Source organism: Diadema antillarum, unplaced genomic scaffold (assembly GCF_040938485.1).
Source record: "Diadema antillarum isolate AM-2024a unplaced genomic scaffold, OU_Dant_1.0 scf00000134, whole genome shotgun sequence".
Lineage (NCBI taxonomy): Eukaryota > Metazoa > Echinodermata > Echinoidea > Diadematoida > Diadematidae > Diadema > Diadema antillarum.
Genome location: NW_027271023.1, coordinates 3,858,550 through 3,883,255, shown reverse-complemented (window position 1 = coordinate 3,883,255; position 24,706 = coordinate 3,858,550). Strand labels below are relative to the sequence as shown.

Sequence of the window (24,706 nt, the reverse complement as noted above, 5' to 3'; positions counted from 1 at the left end):
TCAGATCTCGGCCACCGATCGCGCGATCGCTGCGAAATTTTTCCTGAAGATAGAGCTGGATGTCAACTACAAGATTACATGGTCATACAATAGAAAAATATTGCCTTTCTATTTTTAATAAATTGATTATGCAAAGTTGTGCATGAAATCATATTTTCACCTATAACTCCATAAAAAAGACTGAAGTATTGCTAAATTTTTGTGTCAAAATTCCTCAAGACATATAAACCAATTTTCATTTAAAAATAAAGCACAGTCAAAACCAATTTCTTTTGTTTTTTATTGTTTTGTTAATTTCTTATGTATTTTATTGATTGTTCGACCTTGTGTTTTCTGTTGTTTTTCAAAATTTGTTGCAGGCACTTTTTCAGGCTTATCTACACTATATAGAATTGATTAATTTCAATGGTTCAAAGATGAAATACTATAATTTATATCAATTTAACCCCAAAAACACAATTTACATTCAATTTGCACACGATATCATGAATTTGAGCTGTTTTCCGGTTGACATGCATTTGCATAACATTACGTAACTTCAGAACGGTGTACTCAGACGTCGCAAATTTGGTCTCAAAATATGCGGAAGACTTCAATGAAAAAAGTTGTGAAACGACGCGGCAAAATCTTTGCGCGTTGCAGAATCGTGACGCGAAACGTGGGGGGGGGGGGGTCAATTTGACCCATTTGACCCCCCCCCCCCCCCCCCCCCCCCACTCAGTTAGAATAGGGTTAAGAGTATGCATATTGACCAAAAATAGTCAGAGGGATGCTAATTTACTCTTACAAGCTATCGCTACTATTTAAGTTGAAAACTGGAACTTTCTGAAAGGTTAATTACATAACTTTTTGTACATGCCCGTGAGACCGAAAATGGCTCAAAAATGTGATTTTGTGTACAAAGTCAATACAAATTGAGTTTTATCACATGGTTCATATAAATATGCTTATTTTTACTCTCAATGGCTAAAATCAATTTGTTTTAGTAGTATTATGCTTCAAAAAGGGTCTGCCACAAATTTTGCTGAAAAAAACAACAAAAACAAAAGGTCGAAAAAACAAAGAAATACATAAGAAATTCATAAACAATAAAATAAATAAGAAATTAATTTTGATACCGATTTTTTTTTCAAGTACATTTGCTAAGAATGCTACAAAGAATATCTAGACCCAAAATGAGCACTTTTGGAGCTTTATTTACTGATTTAGATAAAAAAGTCTGATTTCTCGCATAAATTAGCATAATTAATCAAAATAAAATAAAAGAAGACTATTTTGGAAAATTTAAATATACGATCTTGTAGATTACATCGCACACTACCATTGTGCAAATTTCCAGATGATCGTAAAATCAGTTCTGGCTACAGGATTTTATAATAATTATAATAGCATACAACATGTACCAAGTTTTCATCGTTTACCTGTCTTATCACTCCAAAGCAGTTCAGCTTAACTGTTGGCTTATAGAAGTGATCATCAATCGGTAAGGATTAGTCAGATGAATTCATGAATTCACTTTATGCATCACGGCTAATCGAACTATTCAACATCGTTGAAGTAACCATACTTTTTTATTTTCATAGTTCAAACTATTTCTTAACATTTATATGCAAAACGAAAGTACTCTACACGTTTTTCAAAATGCTCAGATCGTAAATTGTAATGAGTCAATTCCACAAAGATTGCATTACAGCAACCTTTACTGACCTAAACAAGTTTTCTATAGAGCTATCAGTTCTATTATAATGGCATTCTGATAACTTCGACTGCGTTTTGAACTCGTACCGAGCACAGCATTCAAAACAACGGGTTCCTCAGGTCCTCTTTAGGTACTGGTATACTTGCTAAAAGCATTCTCTTTAGCTTCCATTGACAACAACATGCCATGGGAGGAGAATGGAAGCGATCAACTTTCTCGGTAAATGAGGCTTTTCGTATATAGCACACATTGCGTGCCTCTTTCTTTTTTTCTGTTTCTGTTGTTTCAAACTACACTGCAGCCGACACACAACACAAACACACCAAAGTTTACATTCAGGCAACCGTATTTTGGTATTGGTTAGAATCGAATTATATCTGTCTTGTGATTGGCTAATTATCTGTAGAAAAAACAAAACAAAACAAAACAAAGACAAAAACAAACAAACACAAAAATGCTGAAAACTGCTTATCGAATATCAGTGGCGTGCCAAAGGAGTAAAATGGAGTCTATACTCTAAAGGGGCCTGAGCTTTTGATTCCAGAAGAATCTTCGTCAGAGGCAAAATGATAATCAGGCAGGGAAAGCAATCACATTATAAAGAAGTTCACACAACACGAACAGTCAGGGACAGGCTAGGGACACGGAACAAAGAAAACAAAAGGAGAGGATGGGAGGTCATGGGCAAGGAGGCCAACAGGTGAAGGGAGGGGGATTAAAGCAGGAGGGTGGATAGACAAAAGGCATAGGAGGGTCAGTGATAATCCTGAGTGCCATGGGGGTGCATCCATTTAAGAATGAATTTTCTCACACACCCAAGCTGTCGCCATTTATGTGTGTGCGATGAAGCGTTAACGCCGTCGCTAAGCAGGACTGTTGCATCATGGGGGGGGGGGGGGGGGGGGAACGGGTTGTGAGCTTGAACATAACCTGAACTTTAAGGGCGATTTTCTTTTTTTTTTCTTTTATGACTTCTAGGGATGCGGAAAGGGGTTGTTTTATATAGTATTGTAAAGATAAAACTATACAATGTATGTAGAATTCAAGTATTTATATATACATGTGTAGACATGCCTAAAATTTCGTTTACTGCGACATACGCATTTCGACCGAGCGCATCACGACCTGTATGGACTACGCACATGTATTCTTTTATCTTGCGCTCTGCTTTTGTGGGAATTTCTTCAAGCATAGGTGTCAGGTTTTCCTACGTTACGTCTGCGGTCATTAATTCCATATTTGTTAGTTTGTCTGCTTTCTTATTCTGTGTTTTATGCATTTTACTTGAACTTAAAGGTCTAGACATTTCGTTTGCTAAATGCACGCGAGTCACGTTGCATTGTATGATGTATTTTGTTTCGTTGACCATTCATGAGAAGCGTTTCTTTGAGCAAACTCTCTTTTCACACCAAAATCACTTATAGAAGGTAGTCATCCACATTGGTTATCAAAATAATAATTCCGTCATTTTCCTTTCGTTCAGAAACAGGAATCAGAATTACATCAAAATTACATCTCACAGCGATAATAGGGCCTACTAGAACCAACTCATCGCAGCAAAATGACACATTACGGTTACGAGGACATACACAATGCTTGAACAAATTACTTTGCTTCAAAATGTAGAAACAGATGAAGTGACATAACAAGAGAAAGGGCGCACCGAAAGAGGTACACTGTATCAAGATCAACTAAGATAAACTCTAACAAAAAAGAAGAAGAAGGAGGAAACTATTCCCCCCCCCCACACACACACACACACGCACACACATACACACAAACGAGTAGATACACAAAGGTCATATGTTTACCTTTGGGAGCAGTGATTTAAAAGATGTTTTAGATATCACATGTGATGCATAATAGGTCCGTTGTGCAAAGCATCCTACATAATTTTTTGTAATAAAGCCTAGAATATAAGGAGATATCAGTATTTCTCTTATAGATTGTAAAGAACCTTCGGAATTAGGACCTTTGTTTCATTTTCGGATTAACGAACCTTCGGCATAACGAACCTTATTTCATTTTTTGATAAATGAACCTTTGGAATAACAAGTTACAAACCTCATATTTTCGGATTAACGAACCTTCGGAATAGCGAACTGTAACCGTTCACATAGTGTACTGTATTTTCGATCATACGGATTCAATTTTTTTTTTTTCCAGCGGTTGTTTCTATCCCTATAACTCACATTTCAGAACTATGGGGGTTTTGTTTCATGTACGTGGTGAATTAATACGCCTTTAACGCAAGAGCAAAAACATGGGAAAGTTTGAATGCTTTTCACGTGCACATCGTCACATAAAGAGAATCAGGTGCTGACGGACCATAGAAGTGTCTCAAAATCAATACTGCCATGCAGCTTGCACCAAAATCACAATTCTGATAGGTATTATCCCGTAACAGGGGCGGATCCAGGAATTCCGTAAAGTGGGGGCGCGTTTACAAAATTAAAGGGGGCGCACGCACCCCTCCCCCATTTTTTTTATACATTTCTTTTGTTTCAACAACAACAACAACAACAAAAAATAAAGGGGGGGGGGGCGGGCGCCGGTTGCGGTCCTCCCTGGATCCGCCCCTGCGTAACCAAGTAAGTTTGAGAGAGAAAAGTTTGAGCCAAAAACACAGCGTTGACAAGTACTACCACAAATTGCATTTTAAATATGGTATATAGTACACAGTACGAGAAAGTATACAGCACGAGATCTCTAGTTTGATTTTCATTTCGCTTCGAATAGTAGACGAGCAGTGACAATCCGTCAAAGTGCAAACTACAGCTAGGGCCTAGCGGCACAGTTTACAGGTCTACCTTCTGTTCACTGCATGGTACACATAAACAAGAACAAAAGCGTTTTCTTCTTTTGCATGTTAGCATGGGGACGATAGTGAATTAAGTTCACCAAGATTCAATGTTTGTAAACAAGAAAGCAGCGCGTAGCAAAGACCTCAGATCGTTGTTATAGCACACGTGCATCTATTGTGGTAACATTTTAATCAACGCACTAACACCATCTGAACATACTGAACGATCATGCCACACAATCACTGTGAAGGGGAAATGTTCAGCAACAACAAGAGCACGAGTATGTAGCCTACCATATACTGTACGCGCATTCATTCCGTGAGTGCCAAATACAAGCTAGAAACACACGCAATAAAGAAACATTGCAAGTTCATGAACTGAGGGACCTTTTTTTTGTCTTATATCTTAACAAGATAAAGACGTTGTGATTTCGGGTGCTGTTCGTTATTCCGAAGGTTCGTTATTCCGAAGGTTCGTTTATCCGAAACACATAAATTCCCTAAACCATAGAGGTTCGTTAATCCGAAAACGAAAAAAGGTTCGTTAATTCGAACATTTGCGGCGTTATTTCGAAGGTTCGTTAATCCAAAAATGACATAGGGTTCGTCATTCCGAAGGTTCGTTAATCCGAAAATGAAATAGGGTTCGTTATCTCGAAGGTTCGTTGATCCGAAATGATATAGGATCCGAAATGATATAGGGTCCGTAACGAACCTTCGAAGTAAGTCGAGCTTTGTTTCATTTTCGGATTAACGAACCTTCGGAATAACGAACCTTATTTCATTTTCGGATTAACAAACCTTCGGACTAAAGAACCTTACTAACGAACCTTCGGAATAACGAGCTGTAACCGTGATTTCATATCCAATTTGTTTAATTGGACCTTTTAAAAGCTATGATTGTATCGAATCATTGAGAGCAATGAAATTTAATGGCCTTCTGTCCGCCGTATCAAAAGTGTGATGATAAAGGGGATGTGCGCATTGTCATTCGAAATACATGTAACTACATGTAACTCTACATTTAAGTAATTAGTCTGATTATTATATAGCAACTGATTTTGGGATTGATAGTCACTACTGACAGTTTTTATTCTGGTAAACGGCACCTGTCAATCTCACAGGCGTCAAGTCGAAGCACTCACACGTCATGAATTGACCATAACGTAAAAACGACAGAACTCTACACACAAGAGTTCTGTGATAAAAACACGCTGGGCACACAAGATGAGTATGTTGGAACCACATGGCGCACTCACTGCTGGCAGGGCAAGCACGTGCTTTGCTCATCGAACTGATCGTTTTTATAGCGATCATAATATCGCTGCACAGCAGAGATTCGTATTCCAATGCACAGTAGGCCTACTCTCTCTCTCTCTCTCTCTCTAAAAAAAAAAAAAAAATGAAAACATTCACACTTGAAGGGGTGGATACATTTAAAACGGAGTCAATTTAGAGTGAAATTGGAGTGAATTTTGAGTGAAAATGTTCATTTTCACTCGGAGTGACCTCCGGGATCACTCGAAGATTTTGGAGTGCTATTGATGTAGCGCGATTCCGCTGCTTAAGCATTCAGTTTTGCTCATAATCATTAATTTCAGCCTTCTTTTTTTTTTCTTGGAAAGCAAGCACTCCTTAAAGAGGGAAAACCCCGATTGGACAAATTGCGACGTAAACATGCATTGACATAGTTATGTGATACGTATAAACAATTTATCATGAAAGGAGAGAAGAGTACCTACAGTACATGTATCCAAGATAAACATTATGCATGCACGTGTAGTACCACTTCTCGGGGACTCGAGTGAAGTTAAACGCAGCTTTGTTGATTACATAATGCCACTCTGGTGGTTTCGCCATACCCTTCTCTCTCTCCTACGTTTTCTTTGTTTTCTCCCTCTCTTTGTCTTTTTCTTTTTTCCCTACAAATCGTGTACTTTAAGAATAGACAGACGGTGTTAAACTTCAACTCAAGTGGCTTCTTAAGATCTGCGCCTCTTTCATCCATCTTAGGGACCGTGACACTATTGTGAATGACACAATTAAAAGCATCACACAAGGACTTTCACGCCTCGTTAGACCTTTAAGACTCAGATCTTTTTCTTTCTTTTTATGTGTGTGTGTGTGTAGACGTGGACGCCATTGGGAAATATCAAGCTCGAGACAATAAGTGGCCACTTACAATATAATGACCGACCGATGTTGAAGGTAGATTAAATCAGTAACTAAGTCAGAAATTGGGGAACCAGTAAATAAATAGGCAGCGATCGACACTTCGACGGTTTGCCAATCTAATGTGCAGCGATCGACGTCGAAAGTGTCAATCAAATACGTTATTTACGGTCGACGTCGAAGGTTGATAAAATCAGTAAGCAGCGATCGATGTCGAAGGTTGATAATCGGATGGGTGCTGTTCGTAATATTCCGAAGGTTCGTAATTCCGAAGGGTCGTTAAATTCGAAACACACAAATTCCCTAAACCTACAGGTTCGTTAATTCGAACGTTTGTGGCGTTATTCCGAGGGTTCGTTATTCTGAAGATTCATGAATCCGAAAATGAAATTAACGGAACAATATACCTTCTGAATAACGAATCTTCGGACTAGAGAGCCTTCGGAATAACGAACATCGGAATAATAGCTACCGATGTGTAAGGTTGATGAAATTATTAAATAGCGACCAATGTCCAAAGTTGATTAGGTCATACCGTCCGACGTTAGTGATCGAGAAAACTATAAAGTAGCGGCTGATGTCGAAAGTTGATAAAATAAGGACAATTAAATCAAATAGGTATAGCGTCCATAATGTCGAGATCAAATAAAATTGAGCAGCAACGAAGTGTCGAAGGTTTATGCAATCAACTTGGTATCGCACGACGTCGAATGTTAAGCAAAATTATCTGATTTATCCGACATTTGTTTTAGCATTGTAAAGAGGCTAAAGTTACCGTTATTCATTTCTGATCGCAAAAGCAATCATCCAACATTTACTAGTATTTTGACACCTTACGGAGCCGAATGTTACCGTTAATCATTTTCAAATGTTAAAGTAAACAACCGACATTCATTTTAGCATCTTACGGAGCTGAATGTTATCCTTTTTCATTTCCAAACGTGAAAGCAAACATCCGCTATTTATTTTAGCATCTAACTGAGCCGATTGATACCGTTAATCAGTTCCAAATGTAAAAGCAACAATCTGTTATTTATTTTAGCATCGTTCGGAGCAGAACATTACCGTTATTCATTTCCAAATTTAAAAGCAAACATCCGACAATCATTTTAGCATCGTACGGAGCCGAATGTTACTGTTTTTTTCATTTTGAACGTCAAGGCAGACATCAGACATTTACTTTACCATCAAACGCAGCTGAATGTTACTGTTCTTCATTTCGAAATGTAATAGCAAATATCCGACATTTATTTTATTATATGGAGCAGACTGTTACTGCTATTCGCCTCCAAACGTAAAAAGCAATCATCTGCCATTTTCTGGGCATCTTCCGGAGCCAAATGTTATTGCTATTTACTTTCGAAAGTAAAAGCAAACACCCGACATCTGTTTAATCATCATACGGAGTTGAATATTAGTGTTATTAATTTCCGAACATCAAAGGGATCATTCCACATTTATTTTAGCATCTTCCGGAGCTGAATGTTATTGTTATTTACTTTTGAACGTAAAAGCAAACATCCGGCATTTATTTTTATCATCGTACAGAGTTGAATATTATTGTTATTCATTTCCGAACGTCAAAGCAAAGATCCGACATTTATTTTAGCATCTTCCGGAGCTGAATGTTATTGTTATTTACTTTTGAACGTAAAAGCAAACATCCGGCATTTATTTTTATCATCGTACAGAGTTGAATATTATTGTTATTCATTTCCGAACGTCAAAGCAAAGATCCGACATTTATTTTAGCATCTTCCGGAGATGAATGTTATTGCTATTTACTTCCGAAAGTAAAAGCAAACATCCGACATTTATTTAATCATCGTACGGAGTATTATTGTTATTCATTTCCAAACGTCAAAGGGATCATTCGACATTTGCTTTAGCATATTCGGGAGCTGAATGTTATGGTTATTATTTTACTTTCGAACGTAAAAGCAAACATCCGGCAAATTACTGATACTTTTCAAAAGATTTTCGCGAATCGATTTCAGCTAATTTCCTTCATGTAGCCGATGGTTGACGGGAGAGTTTGATTTTCATATCATTAATTCCGCGCTGGAGCGCTCGGGCCAATGCGGGTGTTTAGACGAGCGTGAAAGTGCGGGCGACTTCCCTCGTCTGTACGCGTCCAAACGCCCGCGTATTACCTAGTACGCCCGGACGAAAGGGCTTCCCGCATTTGCCCTAGGGGTTTTCGTGACGTTTCCCGCGGTCGGCACTGTATCACTTCTGGAGAAAAGGGCATCCACCAACCCGACGGCAACTGATGAAAGAGGGCAAGTATTCTCGTAAACTGTTGAGATGCTGGAAGAAGGTGAAGGAAGAGGATGGTGTTCTTTACCGCGTCATTCACGATCGAGGGGAGGAAGTGCGACAGCTACTACTCCCAAGCTGCTTGAAAGATAGAGTACTCAGCTCTATCCATGATCAAGCAGGTCATCAAGCGTACGAGAAGACGTTTGCTCTTGCAAGGACCAGGTGCTATTGGCCAGGTATGTCATCAGACATCTCAGACTACTGTCTGAAATGCCAGAGATGTACTTTGGCCAAAGCAGGGAAGCGCCTTCATCCCACAATGGGATCTCTGACAGCGACAAGGCCCCTGGAGATACTTGCAATGGATTTCACGGTGCTGGAAAGGAGCAGCAGTGGAATAGAAAATGTGCTTGTCCTCACCGATGTGTTCACAAAGTTCACTCAAGCCATTCCAACCCGTGATCAGAAAGCGTCCACTGTCGCCCGTGTACTAGTCCGCGATTGGTTTGTTAGGTTTGGTGTTCCACGACGCATCCATAGCGATCAAGGCCGCAACTTTGAAAGCAAGATCATACAAGAACTTTGCAAAGTGTATGGCATAGCCAAGAGCCGGACGACGCCCTATCACCCAGAGGGTAATGGGCAATGCGAGAGGTTCAACCGGACTTTACACGACAGATTGAGGACACTGCCTCCAGAACACAAGAGGAAATGGCCTGACTTCCTACCTGAGCTAGTGTACTCATACAACAGCACACCTCACTCATCAACCGGGTATTCACCACACTATCTGTTCTTCGGACGAGACCCAGTGTTACCAATAGACCACCTACTTGGTGTCGGCACACACTCGGAAGAGAACCAAGAATTAGATAGTTGGATCGCAGACCATCACAGTAAGCTTAATCAAGCATTTGAGTTGGCAGCAAAGAGAACAGAGCAGGAGGCACTGCGACGAAGAGCGTTGAACGACCGCAAGGCTACTGATGTGGATCTCCCTGTTGGAGCCAGAGTTTTCATTAGGAACCGTAGTGTTAAAGGCCGGAACAAGATACAAGACGCTTGGGAATCAAGGCCTTACAAGGTGGTCAAACGTTTGGAAAGCGGTGGACATGCTTATGTTGTTGAGCCGGTGTCTGGTAGAGAGTCGGAGCGAAAGACTCTTCACAGAAGAGATCTACTGGATTCCAAGACACTAGTCGATGACATGGGACCGCATGTCGAGCCAGATGATGAGATTGAACCCACCTCATCAGGCAAATCAGATAGTGAATTGGACAGATCTGATGATGATGATGAATGTTTGAACGACTTCGTAGTTCACGTACCTACTCCCATTCCCAGAGAGGAAAATCCCCAACTCACGAAGTGGTGAATGAGACACCAGCAGAGATTTCCACGAGTATCCCGAGTGATCAATCACAAGATGGCGAATTACCTGTGTTGGAAGATGATTCTGCAGATGGCGAAGATGAACATGACAGTAATGATCAGTCCATACCAAACCTACCTGCAGACGAAATTGGTGACCAACCTGAGACTCAAACACAAGCGTGTGACGATCACGAACCTGAACCTTCTAATGTTCCAAGACGGTCTTCAAGAACAACAGCAGGTCACCATCCAAACCCATACAATCTACCTTGCTCATCTGTGAGAGAAATCAATGCTGAAATACATAATCAGTCACATCCCAGCATCATGGCAGATGTTGCAAAGTCAAACCTCCTTATAATGCAGATGTTAAGTCAGTATAAGTAAGTTTTTATGATGTGGTATGTTCGAATTTATTTTGATGTTAACTTACTTTTACAGTTTGTATTCAGTGGGTTATGTGGGACACAAACCCTCAAGCAGGGAAGTGTGTAACATTGCAAAAGTGCAGTAGTAAAGTTGTCCCCAGTATATTTGACCCTGCAGATGCCCCCTCCTGAGATGCACCCCCCCCCCCATCATTAAGAGTGGAGCAGTCTGCAAGTAGCTTAATTTGCATATTTAATCCCAAGCCAGCTAAGAGCTGCTAGAGAGTTCTTTGTGGGTGCACAAAGACCCCAAATTTGCCATTGTTCTAGCTGCTCTACCAAGGTGAACATCTCCCACTGAGCATCTCCTCAAATCCGAAATTTGCCCAGAAAATCTGCAGCCTGAAGGTTCTGCAAACATGGAGCCAGCAGAATTCTTGTAATTCTGTAACTGGACATTCACTCGCCAGTTACTGTACATTCCTTATGAGCACAGGCTAGGTGGCCAGGGGTTTTCTTTTTTAATTCTACCGGAGTATTGACAGGATCTTTGACAACTAAAAATCCTAGATTGTAGAAAGTATGATTGAAGACTGTAATTGGGAGCTCAATGTATCCAACGAAGGGTATGTCTGCTCCTTGTGACGCAGAGATTTGGATGATTGACGACACATTCACTAGCTCAAAATCCTGAGCTAGATTTTCCTTGAAGAAACTCTCTGTAACCGTAGAGACTTCAGCTCCAGTGTCTATCAAACATCTAACCTCTGTGTCACCAAGCTTGATGCTAACCTCCGGACAGTCTCCCACCGCTCGTCTTATAATTGAGCCTCCCTGTAACACCGTCTCGCCCACCACTTGGCTCTCAGTAGCAGGCTGGTCTAGTTTGACGACTGCTGAGTAGTCTGCGAAGAAGGATGTGAGGTTGGAGTTTGGTCATTCATTATGGGTGCATGTGTTTTCGGGCAGTGTTTCCTCAGGTGTCCTGGCTCGTTGCAGAGCCAACATTTTGGCGTAGTCGGCAGGATATTCCTGACACTCAACTCAAACCCAGGCTGCCGGTGAGCGGTGCGTGACCCCTGATGACTCCCTGCTGTGACACCAACCGATGGCCTGCAGTGACTGTGGACCCACCTCCGAGTTCCTGTGATGAAAGTCTGAGGGAGGCTGACTTCTCGCTCCTCTGAAGGATGGTGTATCAACAACGGCTGAGCATGTGACTGATGGCTGGTTCCCTTCTACTCTTCCAAGAAAGATAACTCCTAGTTATAATCTATAATACTAGTTGTTTATTTGTATACTCAAATACTGTTTGAGGCAGTTAAGTTTTGCCTTTGTTTTGCATTTTGTTTTCTTTTGTCCTGTTTTCCCTTTCTTTCCAATATGTCTCAAGATAAGCCAGATTTTGAGAAACGGCTGGAGGAGATGGAGAAGATGATGGAGATGATGAAGGCTGCCATGGACAAGAAGGAACAAGAAGCAAAGGTGGCAAAGGAAGAGTTAGAAGAGCTGAAGAAGTCAACGGCTGCCAGAGAGGATGCTCAATCAATAGCAGGAGACGACCAAGCCACCGCAAATACAGCCCATCGTCCACTCCCTGACCCCTCCATGACGAGGACACTTTATATTTCTGCAGGTAGGAAGCTGGAGAGGTTCAGCGGTCGGCCCGAAAGGTCTGGTGATCCATCTGCGGAGGACTGGATAGAGGATGCCCAGATGGTCATGGCGTCCAAGAATCTCCGGCCAGATGAACAAGCAGCGTTCATAATGGAGCATCTCTTTGGGAAGGCTCGCCGCGAGATCCTGGGTAGAGGTGAGGATATTAAGACATGTCCCCATAAAATCTTCCAGGTGCTGTCCAAGGTTTTCGGTGATACCAGTAACCTAGCTCAGCTTCAACAAAGGTTTTACGGGTACCGACAAACAGAGGGGGAGGATATTGTGTCACTTTCCCTCGAGCTTGTCAAACTGTTTGACAGGATGGTTCTCCTTGATTCCACCCTCAAGCGCACCAGGGAGACCCAACTCAAAGATCGCCTGGCGGAAGCAGTGAGGGACGAAGGGATGAGGATGGAGCTGAGGCGTCTCTCTAATGATCATCCACAGATGTCCTTCTTCGACACCAGGGATCGGGTCTTAGAACTCATGGGTCGGAGAGAGAAAGGAAAGGGGAAGCGAGATGTCACAGTGCAAGGTGTAAATGTTGGTGACAACATGGAAGACACTGTCCGCCAACAAGCCAAGCAGATCGCTGCCCAGCAGAAACAAATTGAGTCTCTGCTCACCCTTCTATCCAAGCCACAGCGACCACCACGACCAAGTGAGGGAAACACACTACCCATACCCTAGCAATGGGGAATTCTCTGACAGACCCGTCTATCAAAACCACCCTCTTCTTCTGCCCTGCAACAATCTGAGGGGTTCTAACAAACACTGACTTTACCACGGCTGTACTACAGCCACTGTCCCTTAGAACGGACCCCTCCATGACGAGGACACTTTATATTTCTGCAGGTAGGAAGCTGGAGAGGTTCAGCGGTCGGCCCGAAAGGTCTGGTGATCCTTCTGCGGAGGACTGGATAGAGGATGCCCAGATGGTCATGGCGTCCAAGAATCTCCGGCCAGATGAACAAGCAGCGTTCATAATGGAGCATCTCTTTGGGAAGGCTCGCCGCGAGATCCTGGGTAGAGGTGAGGATATTAAGACATGTCCCCATAAAATCTTCCAGGTGCTGTCCAAGGTTTTCGGTGATACCAGTAACCTAGCTCAGCTTCAACAAAGGTTTTACGGGTACCGACAAACAGAGGGGGAGGATATTGTGTCACTTTCCCTCGAGCTTGTCAAACTGTTTGACAGGATGGTTCTCCTTGATTCCACCCTCAAGCGCACCAGGGAGACCCAACTCAAAGATCGCCTGGCGGAAGCAGTGAGGGACGAATGGATGAGGATGGAGCTGAGGCGTCTCTCTAATGATCATCCACAGATGTCCTTCTTCGACACCAGGGATCGGGTCTTAGAACTCATGGGTCGGAGAGAGAAAGGAAAGGGGAAGCGAGATGTCACAGTGCAAGGTGTAAATGTTGGTGACAACATGGAAGACACTGTCCGCCAACAAGCCAAGCAGATCGCTGCCCAGCAGAAACAAATTGAGTCTCTGCTCACCCTTCTATCCAAGCCACAGCGACCACCACGACCAAGTGAGGGAAACACACGAAAATGTTGGCTCTGCAACGAGCCAGGACACCTGAGGAAACACTGCCCGAAAACACATGCACCCATAATGAATGACCAAACTCCAACCTCACATCCTTCTTCGCAGACTACTCAGCAGTCGTCAAACTAGACCAGCCTGCTACTGAGAGCCAAGTGGTGGGCGAGACGGTGTTACAGGGAGGCTCAATTATAAGACGAGCGGTGGGAGACTGTCCGGAGGTTAGCATCAAGCTTGGTGACACAGAGGTTAGATGTTTGATAGACACTGGAGCTGAAGTCTCTACGGTTACAGAGAGTTTCTTCAAGGAAAATCTAGCTCAGGATTTTGAGCTAGTGAATGTGTCGTCAATCATCCAAATCTCTGCGTCACAAGGAGCAGACATACCCTTCGTTGGATACATTGAGCTCCCAATTACAGTCTTCAATCATACTTTCTACAATCTAGGATTTTTAGTTGTCAAAGATCCTGTCAATACTCCGGTAGAATTAAGAAAGAAAAGAATTCCAGTGGTCCTCGGTTCTAATGTATTAAGGGATGTTCAGGCGGAGCTTCAGTCGTTACACGGGGATCAATATTTGCAGAAGGTCAAAGAGTCTGGGAATGAAGCACAGGCCAACATGCTCTATGCACTCCAAGTGTATAGGCCCCAAGCTGATATCAGAACTGTTAGAATTGCAGGAAATACTGCTATTTTAATTCCAGCTCGCACAGTAACAGTAATTGATGGATCCTGTGAACCCGCTTCTGTTGGGCAAAGACGAGAGGTCCTCCTTGAGCGTCATGTGTCCCATGTAGCTGAGCTACCACAAGGAGTTACCCTAGGAGCTGCGTTGGTGACAGTGGACGACAAGGGTAGAGTGCCCATGCAGGTGGCTAACTTCAGCGATAAAGATGTGTACCTTCCCCCAAGAACCCCCATCGGCGTATTGAAACCTGCCTCCATCGTCGAACATGGATTACACAGTGGTGATGTTGATGAACTTGTATCCAGGTTAGATGTTGGTGAGCTTACCAATGACCAGCAAAGGCAACTCCTCACAACCCTCTCCAAATTTCAGCACACTTTTAGCAAGGATGATGAAGACATAGGATATTGTGACCTTGTCAGCCACAGGATAGTAACAGAAGACGACAGACCAGTAAAGATCCCGTACCGCAGAATCCCTCCACATCACTGGGACGAAGTGAGAGACTATCTCAAGAAGTCACTGGAGAGGGGAATCATCCGAGAGTCGTCCAGTCCCTATGCATCACCTATTGTTCTTGTGAGAAAGAAGGACGGTAAATTGAGGGTCTGTGTAGATTACCGGGCTCTTAATTCTAAGACGCATAAAGACGCATACCCTCTCCCACGGATCGAGGAGGCTCTGCAAGCACTCAAGGGAGCAAAATACTTCTGGGCAATTCCGCAGTTAGAGGGACATGACCATAAAATTTCAATTTGGTTTTTTCCTTGATTTTTGTGTTTGACTTTAGAAAGAACACATTGATAATTCAGGAAAAACTATTTTTCAGGGTATCTTGATAGTTTAAGGTATTCAATTCACCAATTTTGAACAAGTAATCTTTCAGATTGAATTTCATCAGCAAAATCTCCATAATGGCAAAGAAGATAGCTAGTCAAGTTAAATGCCATTTTCTAGCCACAAATATTGAATTCATAGAGGCAATGCAGTGCTTTCATGGATAGATTAAGTAAAATCAACTTACATGTCTTCGAAATGCAAGCATGTGTGCATTTCCCCAACCATCGGACAGTCATGTAACGTTACTAACCAAAAAGTGAAATTATTTACCTCCAGAGTGTATAAGGTGTCTATGAATGATAATATTTCAATTTTTCCTGCTGTGTCCAATGACTAACTGAAATATAAAAATAAGTATTACTAATCATTATAGAAGTTAGAAATAACAGCAGTCAAAATGTGTAACGTTACTAACCACGTAACGTTACTAACCACAGCCTGTGTGTATTGTAACGTTACTAACCATGAAATAAGTGAATAAGACTCCAATGGACAGGTCCTGGTCTGGCAAAATTTTGCCTGATGATAGAGCCAGATGTCAACTACAAGATTTCGTGTCATACAGTAAAAAGATATTGGCTTTTTTTTTATAGTAAATTAATTATGCAAATTTACGCATGAAATCATATTTTCACCTCTAACTCCATAAAAAAGACTGAAGGATCGCTAAATTTTTGTGTAAGAGTTCCTCAAGACACATCAAACAATTTTCTTGCAAAAAAAAATAGCAAAATCAAAATCAGTTTCTTTTGTTTTTTATTGTTTTGTTAATTTCTTATGTATTTTAGTGTTTTTTTACCTTTTGTTTTCTATTGGTTTTTTTGCCAAAATTTGTTGCAGGCACTTTTTCAAGCTTCTCTACATTACAATTGATTAATTTCACTGGTCAAAGGTTGAAACAATCTAGTTAATATCAAATTAACAAAAAAACACAATTTGCATTAGATTTGCACACGATATCATGAATTTGAGCTATTTTCAGGTCGACATGCATTTATGTAAAACATTACATAACTGCAGAACGGTGTACCCGGACGTCGCAAATTTGGTCTCAAAATATGCGGGAGACTTCAATGAAAAAAAGTCATGAGACGATGCGGCAAAATCTTTGCGCGTTGCGAAATCGTGGTGGGAAATGTTGGGGGGGGGGGTGTACAGCATTCGCATCACTACAGAAGGCTCACAAGGTGCACATTGAGTGATTTTTTTTTTTGCCACTTCGAAGGGGCAATTGATGGAATCTGTGGGCCAGCAGAGCATTTTGTGTGGAAAGTAGTGTTAAAAACAATTGAGGCCATCACTTCAAATTTTCTGTCCCAATTTGAAATTATCATAGAATGGTTTGTTGGGGTTAATTACGCTTCAGGTACAGCGAACAGACTTTTGTTTTCAGAACAATGCAGAGATTAGACATTCAAACTGGTCTAAAAGATAAAAAAATACAAGTCTCTAGACTTGAATAAACATGAATTCAACTAATACACTGTATTATTTGAGTTAATGTCATATGACTTACAATTTTTGTAAACTACTTTCACAATAATATAAAACATTGCATTATGCTGGATTCCTATTATGCAATGACTACGCACACCACAATTGGCCATACACTGTACATACTACAATTTTTATACCGGTACATTAGTTTTTGCTCTTTGATTTCTTTCCCCTTTATTAAAGGTACTCTTGATAAGGAACACATTAACTGTTTTGCTCAATAAAACAGGCTACTTCTGTGAATTACTGTGAGTCATGATGAACAGTGATTGGCAAAGTTATAAAACTGTGGATATCACTTGACCCAGTCTTTAAAAGTGGTACTTTTTTTTAGTTTGTAATTTATGCAAACTTTTTTTCTAGTCTTTTTTAACATGTACAAGTACAATGGTACTATACTGCATGAGTTTGATGATTGAAATAAGAGTTTAATGTCTTATCTGATGTTTCTTAGCTTTAACTTTGCATTCTCATGGGGAAACATGTAATGATTTGAGTTAACACACAATTCTGTAATCACTGGACAAACCGTAACGTTACTAACCGTAACGTTACTAACCATGATTTTTGTACATAATTTTCAAACAAAGTTATAATGAGAAAGGATATTTGGGGTAGATATTGCCCTTAAAGCTAGAAATGAAAAATAAGTGTTGATATATTTCAAGCTATACCAGTTTTAGCAAACTTTTTGTTCAAAGATGCTCATCATTTTTTTATGTCCTTTTTTTGTAACGTTACTAACCGGCATTAAAAGCAGACCTTTCTTCTAAAATAATTCATGAAATGATTTCATTCTTTGCTCTGTTCTAGGTCTACACTAGAATGATCTCTGGTGACATTAATGAGACTTCACATCCACAGATAGAGAAATGAGTCTAATCTAAATCATGACAATGTCCCTAAAATGTAACGTTACTAACCGCGGAATTGCCCTTCTGCTCCTTGGATCTGGCTCATGGATTCAACCAGCTTCCAGTAGCCGAAGAGGACATCGAGAAGACAGCCTTTAGAACTGGAACAGGTGGGCTTTATGAGTACACCAGAATGCCGTTCGGACTGTGTAACGCGCCGGCGACATTCATGCGTGTGATGGATAAGGCCTTTGGAGACCTCAATTTCCAGTCTCTTCTGGTGTATCTCGATGACATCCTGATATTTGGTGCTACATTTGAAGAGACCCTGCACAGGCTTGAGACGGTGCTTTCTCGCTTAGCTACACTGAACCTGAAAGTCAAGCCTGAAAAGTGTCAACTTTTCAGGACGAAGGTACATTACTTGGGGCATGTAGTGTCAAGCGAAGGTACAACTCCAGATCCAGAGAAGGTGCGTGCAGTACAGGAATGGCCTCCGCCAGTGACAGAGCGAGATCTCCGAGGTTTTCTAGGGCTGTCTGGCTATTATCGTCGATTCGTTCAAGGCTACGCGCAGATCGCAGCACCCCTCCATAACCTCCTGAAACAGCCGGAAGATGTTAGGAAAACCACAAAGAAGAAGACCAGGCATAACAACACAAGAAACGTCTCAACAGACTGGACCGCGGAGTGTGAGAAAGCCTTTGTCACCCTCAAAGAAGCACTTGTATCACCCCCTGTGTTAGGCTACCCCGACTTTGAGCTGCCATTCATCCTGGAGACAGATGCCAGTTACTTCGGCTTAGGTGCTGTTCTCTCTCAGGTGCAGGGGCAGAGGAAAGTGGTCATTGCCTATGCCAGTAGGAGCTTAAAACCCAATGAGCGCAATATGAATAACTACTCGAGCATGAAATTGGAATTGCTTGCTCTAAAGTGGGCAATCACTGAGAAATTTCGTGATCTACTCATTGGTGCCGAATTTGAGGTCTACACGGACAACAATCCCCTCAGCTATCTACAGACCACTGCAAAGTTAGGAGCAACTGAGACTAGGTGGGCTGCTGACCTTGCTCAATTCCGGTTTAAGATCAAGTACCGATCAGGGAAGTCCAATGGAAACGCCGACTCCCTGAGCAGGAAGACACAACATGGTGTTCAGCCTACTTCTGCTCGACTGGAAGAAGTCACCCTGACGTCTGTTCAGCAAGAACAAGTCATTGCTGATAATCCTACTCCTGTGCCGCCAGAAGTTCGTACAGGTGTCTATGAAGGTATGACACATGGACTGTTGAATGAGGTGCATGCCCGGTCAAAGGGTATGGAGCCAGAGACAGTTTCCCCTTTGCCTTCCATGTCTAGGGATGACCTAAGGCGTCTTCAAGAGTCTGATGAGGGACTAAGCAGGTTCTATCACTTCTGGAGAAAAGGGCATCCACCAACTCGACGGCAACTGATGAAAGAGGGCAAGTATTCTCGTAAACTGTTGAGATGCTGGAAGAAGGTGAAGGAAGAGGATGGTGTCCTTTACCGCGTCATTCACGATCGAGGGGAGGAAGTGCGACAGCTACTACTCCCAAGCTGCTTGAAAGATAGAGTACTCAGCTCTATCCATGATCAAGCAGGTCATCAAGCGTACGAGAAGACGTTTGCTCTTGCAAGGACCAGGTGCTATTGGCCAGGTATGTCATCAGACATTTCAGACTACTGTCTGAAATGCCAGAGATGTACTTTGGCCAAAGCAGGGGAGCGCCTTCATCCCACAATGGGATCTCTGACAGCGACAAGGCCCCTGGAGATACTTGCAATGGATTTCACAGTGCTGGAAAGGAGCAGCAGTGGAATTGAAAATGTACTTGTCCTCACCGATGTGTTCACAAAGTTCACTCAAGCCATTCCAACCCGTGATCAGAAAGCGTCCACTGTCGCCCGTGTACTAGTCCGTGATTGGTTTGTTAGGTTTGGTGTTCCACGACGCATCCATAGCGATCAAGGCCGCAACTTTGAAAGCAAGATCATACAAGAACTTTGCAAAGTGTATGGCATAGCCAAGAGCCGGACGACGCCCTATCACCCAGAGGGTAATGGGCAATGCGAGAGGTTCAACCGGACTTTACACGACAGATTGAGGACACTGCCTCCAGAACACAAGAGGAAATGGCCTGACTTCCTACCTGAGCTAGTGTACTCATACAACAGCACACCTCACTCATCAACCGGGTATTCACCACACTATCTGTTCTTCGGACGAGACCCAGTGTTACCAATAGACCACCTACTTGGTGTCGGCACACACTCGGAAGAGAACCAAGAATTAGATAGTTGGATCGCAGACCATCACAGTAAGCTTAATCAAGCATTTGAGTTGGCAGCAAAGAGAACAGAGCAGGAGGCACTGCGACGAAGAGCGTTGAACGACCGCAAGGCTACTGATGTGGATCTCCCTGTTGGAGCCAGAGTTTTCATTAGGAACCGTAGTGTTAAAGGCCGGAACAAGATACAAGACGCTTGGGAATCAAGGCCTTACAAGGTGGTCAAATGTTTGGAAAGCGGTGGACATGCTTATGTTGTTGAGCCGGTGTCTGGTAGAGAGTCGGAGCGAAAGACTCTTCACAGAAGAGATCTACTGGATTCCAAGACACTAGTCGATGACATGGGACCGCATGTCGAGCCAGATGATGAGATTGAACCCACCTCATCAGGCAAATCAGATAGTGAATTGGACAGATCTGATGATGATGATGAATGTTTGAACGACTTCGTAGTTCACGTACCTACTCCCATTCCCAGAGAGGAAAATCCCCCAACTCACGAAGTGGTGAATGAGACACCAGCAGAGATTTCCACGAGTATCCCGAGTGATCAATCACAAGATGGCGAATTACCTGTGTTGGAAGATGATTCTGCAGATGGCGAAGATGAACATGACAGTAATGATCAGTCCATACCAAACCTACCTGCAGACGAAATTGGTGACCAACCTGAGACTCAAACACAAGCGTGTGACGATCACGAACCTGAACCTTCTAATGTTCCAAGACGGTCTTCAAGAACAACAGCAGGTCACCATCCAAACCCATACAATCTACCTTGCTCATCTGTGAGAGAAATCAATGCTGAAATACATAATCAGTCACATCCCAGCATCATGGCAGATGTTGCAAAGTCAAACCTCCTTATAATGCAGATGTTAAGTCAGTATAAGTAAGTTTTTATGATGTGGTATGTTCGAATTTATTTTGATGTTAACTTACTTTTACAGTTTGTATTCAGTGGGTTATGTGGGACACAAACCCTCAAGCAGGGAAGTGTGTAACATTGCAAAAGTGCAGTAGTAAAGTTGTCCCCAGTATATTTGACCCTGCAGATGCCCCCTCCTGAGATGCACCCCCCCCCAATCATTAAGAGTGGAGCAGTCTGCAAGTAGCTTAATTTGCATATTTAATCCCAAGCCAGCTAAGAGCTGCTAGAGAGTTCTTTGTGGGTGCACGAAGACCCCAAATTTGCCATTGTTCTAGCTGCTATACCAAGGTGAACATCTCCCACTGAGCATCTCCTCAAATCCGAAATTTGCCCAGAAAATCTGCAGCCTGAAGGTTCTGCAAACATGGAGCCAGCAGAATTCTTGTAATTCTGTAACTGGACATTCACTCGCCAGTTACTGTACATTCCTTATGAGCACAGGCTAGGTGGCCAGGGGTTTTCTTTTTTATTATTTATTTCTGAGCGGAATAAAAAGAGATGAAACGTAACTTCGGCCTATGAGTGCGTTTATCATGCGTCACATTATGATTCCATTCCTTCAACACATAAGCCCAGGTTTAATGTCAAAATGTAGGATCAGGGTTCGAAATTGGCGATGGTCCGCTGGCCATTGGCCACCCGAAATCACGTCGGACTAGCTAAAAATCGTAAAATTCTGAAGTTACTAGTCCGTCTGGCTAGCCAAAATATTGCTTCAGTGTCAAAATTGATTCTAAGTAGTCCGCCTGGCTAGTTAAAAAAAAAGTTAAGTGCGACCCCTGAGGATACGTGAATACACCTACACATTTTATATACGAAATATTATGTGTTCATGCATCACTAAAACCAAAAAAAAAAAAGTCACACAAGCCCATTTTCTTTGAGGACTTAAAATAGGTGAAATGGGTCAACCTAGAATGGTTTTTTTTTTCTAAGTGAACTTATTTATATTTCCTGAAGTAGCAATACTTCTTTATAATTCTAAAATTTGGCATTATAACACGAATAGAAAATTGTGTCTCTTGTAGGTTCTCTAGAATACTTTTTTTCCCTCGAATAGTACAGTACGTATGTTTAATTACGGGTGGTATTAGACGCTCCTTTTCATTTATTTGAAACCTGTGGCAACAATCTTCACTTTCAACTCTAATAACCTTCAAATGGATAATGCTATTGCAATGAAATCTGTAAGTTTCAACAATTTAAACTGATAATCTCGTAAAAAATGGTTGCTATGGGATCTTTTATCCTGTTTTTGTCCCATTTATTGCACAGAGCACTGGCAGGTGAGATTGAACACTTGAATACAAGTTGTAGATCCTTAAACCTCAAAGCCGCTTCTTGTAATTCTTTCAGAGTGGAGGCCTATAGGCCATACTTTTTTCCATTTACAGTTATTTCAAATGGGTTAGAGAAGTCAATTTGTATTGAGTTTATATGTGATTTTAAAGCTGAAATTCTGCTTTTTCAGAGCCTGCCCTTACATAAAAGTCAATGTCTGGTGACTTTTAGGGGGTACAGCCTGTACTGTGATGCAGGGTCAAATACAGTGCAACTATACGAGACTAGCTAGCTTCCCTTTTTCAATCTGGTGGGGTTGAGGTTTTATCTTTCTGTTTTTTCAATGATTTTTTTTTACATGATGATTTGTTTTCAAACAGCGTTACCTTCAACAGTAAGTCAGGATTTTAAATCGGATTTCACTCATGATCAAGATATTCCCAATGGCATGACACCACATTCACAAAGTGGTTTGTTAATAAGTGAAAGAAAAAGTCTGACTTTAGAATTACAAAGAAGAAAACTGAACTCTACCTCCAACATCCCAGAGATTGATATCAATGCCTGCAGCACTGATCGTCTTCACATTGAACCCAAGAGTAGACCTGACATCTGTAACCTCTTCACTGGAGAGGCACATTGCAATGGTTGTCTTGCCGGCATTGTCCAGGCCCAGAAGAAGGACACGCACATTGGTTTTCCGAGAAGAAGTTTTTCTCAATCGTCTGAAAAACGCCAACAACCCCTACAGAAACATTGAAACGTAACTCTGTTGGTTTAATAGTGAAAAGCATGTATGAAATAGTTACAAGTGGATTCTAGAAATGTACATGTACAGAGTCTGTAGACTTAAGTTTCTGTGACAGTTGTGCTTAAAAACTGTGCATAAAATCTTCAGAAATGTTTCTTGGTGAGGGTGATGTCAATGAGATAATTCAGTCAAAACTAGAGTCAAATTGATGTTTTCGCAAAAATGCAGTTAATTTGGTACACTATTGTCCTCTCGCCAGTGTTGCTGAGTAATTATCACAGCTAAATCTAGCTAGAAACATCCCAAGTGTTGAAGCTACCTCCCGTTCCAGGGCCAGGGGTATGTTTGCCCACCTTACTGGTCTGATTATCAAACCCGGAAGTGGCCCCCCACTTTTGAAAATGCTCCGCCAGCCCTGTGAAATCACCTGCAATACTCGATGAAGGAAGGGATTTTGAGGTGTAAGTAGATACAATACATGGATATGGTCTCTACTTGCTTGCAAACGGTACCAGGTAAAAGGCAATCCTGGGTTTTAGGGGACTAAATTAATTCTGGCTTCTACACTTTGTAACTTCAGCACAGCCTCAGGGCCTTCACCTAACCCTAAACTCTAAGTCTATAAACTGTGGTTAACCCTGTAATGTTTAAACCCTAAAGCCACCTAAATTTAGTATTAACGTTAATACAGTTGCACTTTGATACATCACTATCAGTATCACTTTCTCAATTTTAGCAGGGGTAAATTGCATATGGCTGTGTAACGGTTATACAGAAAGATTCGTCAGTCCAAATGAGTCTTTTAATTTTATCATTATCATTATTATTATTTTCTTTTTAACGTTATCGCTCTCCTCCGGACTCCGTGAAGCCAGACGCAGTCTCCGCGGAACATGCATATATCCCCGATGGGTACAGACCGATCTTTCACTAGTTTCAGTCAAATGGCTATGCTGAAGTTAAAAGCCTAAAATAAATTAGCCCCCTAATTCATGAACTAGCTCTGTAGCTGTATAAAGTGTAGGTAGGGTTCTGACGGTATAATGTACAAATTACTGATAGCAGGGTTGACTTGTGCAAATATTAATGAGAAACGTTTACCATCAACGTCCGCTTCCGAAATGGCAGAGCACACGTAAACTCGATCAAGGTCAGCTGCGATGCGCTCCGGACTCTGACGGCTAGTGTAGGCAGACGGTTCCGGGATGCGACAGTAGGGTACAAACCCTGGCTGTCATATCCAGCCCAGGGCCAGACGAGAAAGTGTTTACCGGTATCACTCAGTTCAAACTATCGTGTACTTCATCCGTTGACTCGCCGCCGCACGCCGGTCCTGCCTCTTTCGTTTGTGGAGCTCACTCACCGCAGTACGGTAACCATAGGCCTACCAATTACTTAGTATGCCGACGGTGCACAACTGTGTAGCGATAGCACAAGCAGCGCCTGATCCTCGCTACCCACCACCACCTTGCATGCACGTCATCAAACCGTGCCGTATTCTCGAAGCCGATAACTTTTTAATGTACTGCAGTGCACAAATTATTATCTGTGCATCTGGCTACTACTGTTTAGTAACTGCTCACAGCTGGCAAGCTCAACGCGCTGCTCCTCAGCAGCTCAGCCATGCTAGCGCTAGGCGCCAGTTTATCATACAGTAGAATCAA

At 42.0% G+C, this 24,706-nt stretch overlaps 1 protein-coding gene across 1 annotated transcript in view; it reads right to left on the bottom strand.

The window, feature by feature from the left end:
• The window catches only part of LOC139720853 (ADP-ribosylation factor-like protein 3), a 37,383-nt gene extending 12,988 nt beyond the window's left edge, over positions 1–24,395 (bottom strand). The window contains exons 1-2 of the mRNA XM_071632189.1: positions 24,144–24,395; positions 22,826–23,036 (exon numbers count right to left, since the gene is read on the bottom strand). Of these exons, the coding sequence (XP_071488290.1) occupies positions 22,826–23,036; positions 24,144–24,146 (214 nt within the window). The 5' untranslated portion in view covers positions 24,147–24,395. The remainder of the gene's footprint in view (positions 1–22,825; positions 23,037–24,143) is intronic.
• Between the last annotated feature and the right edge of the window lie 311 nt (positions 24,396–24,706).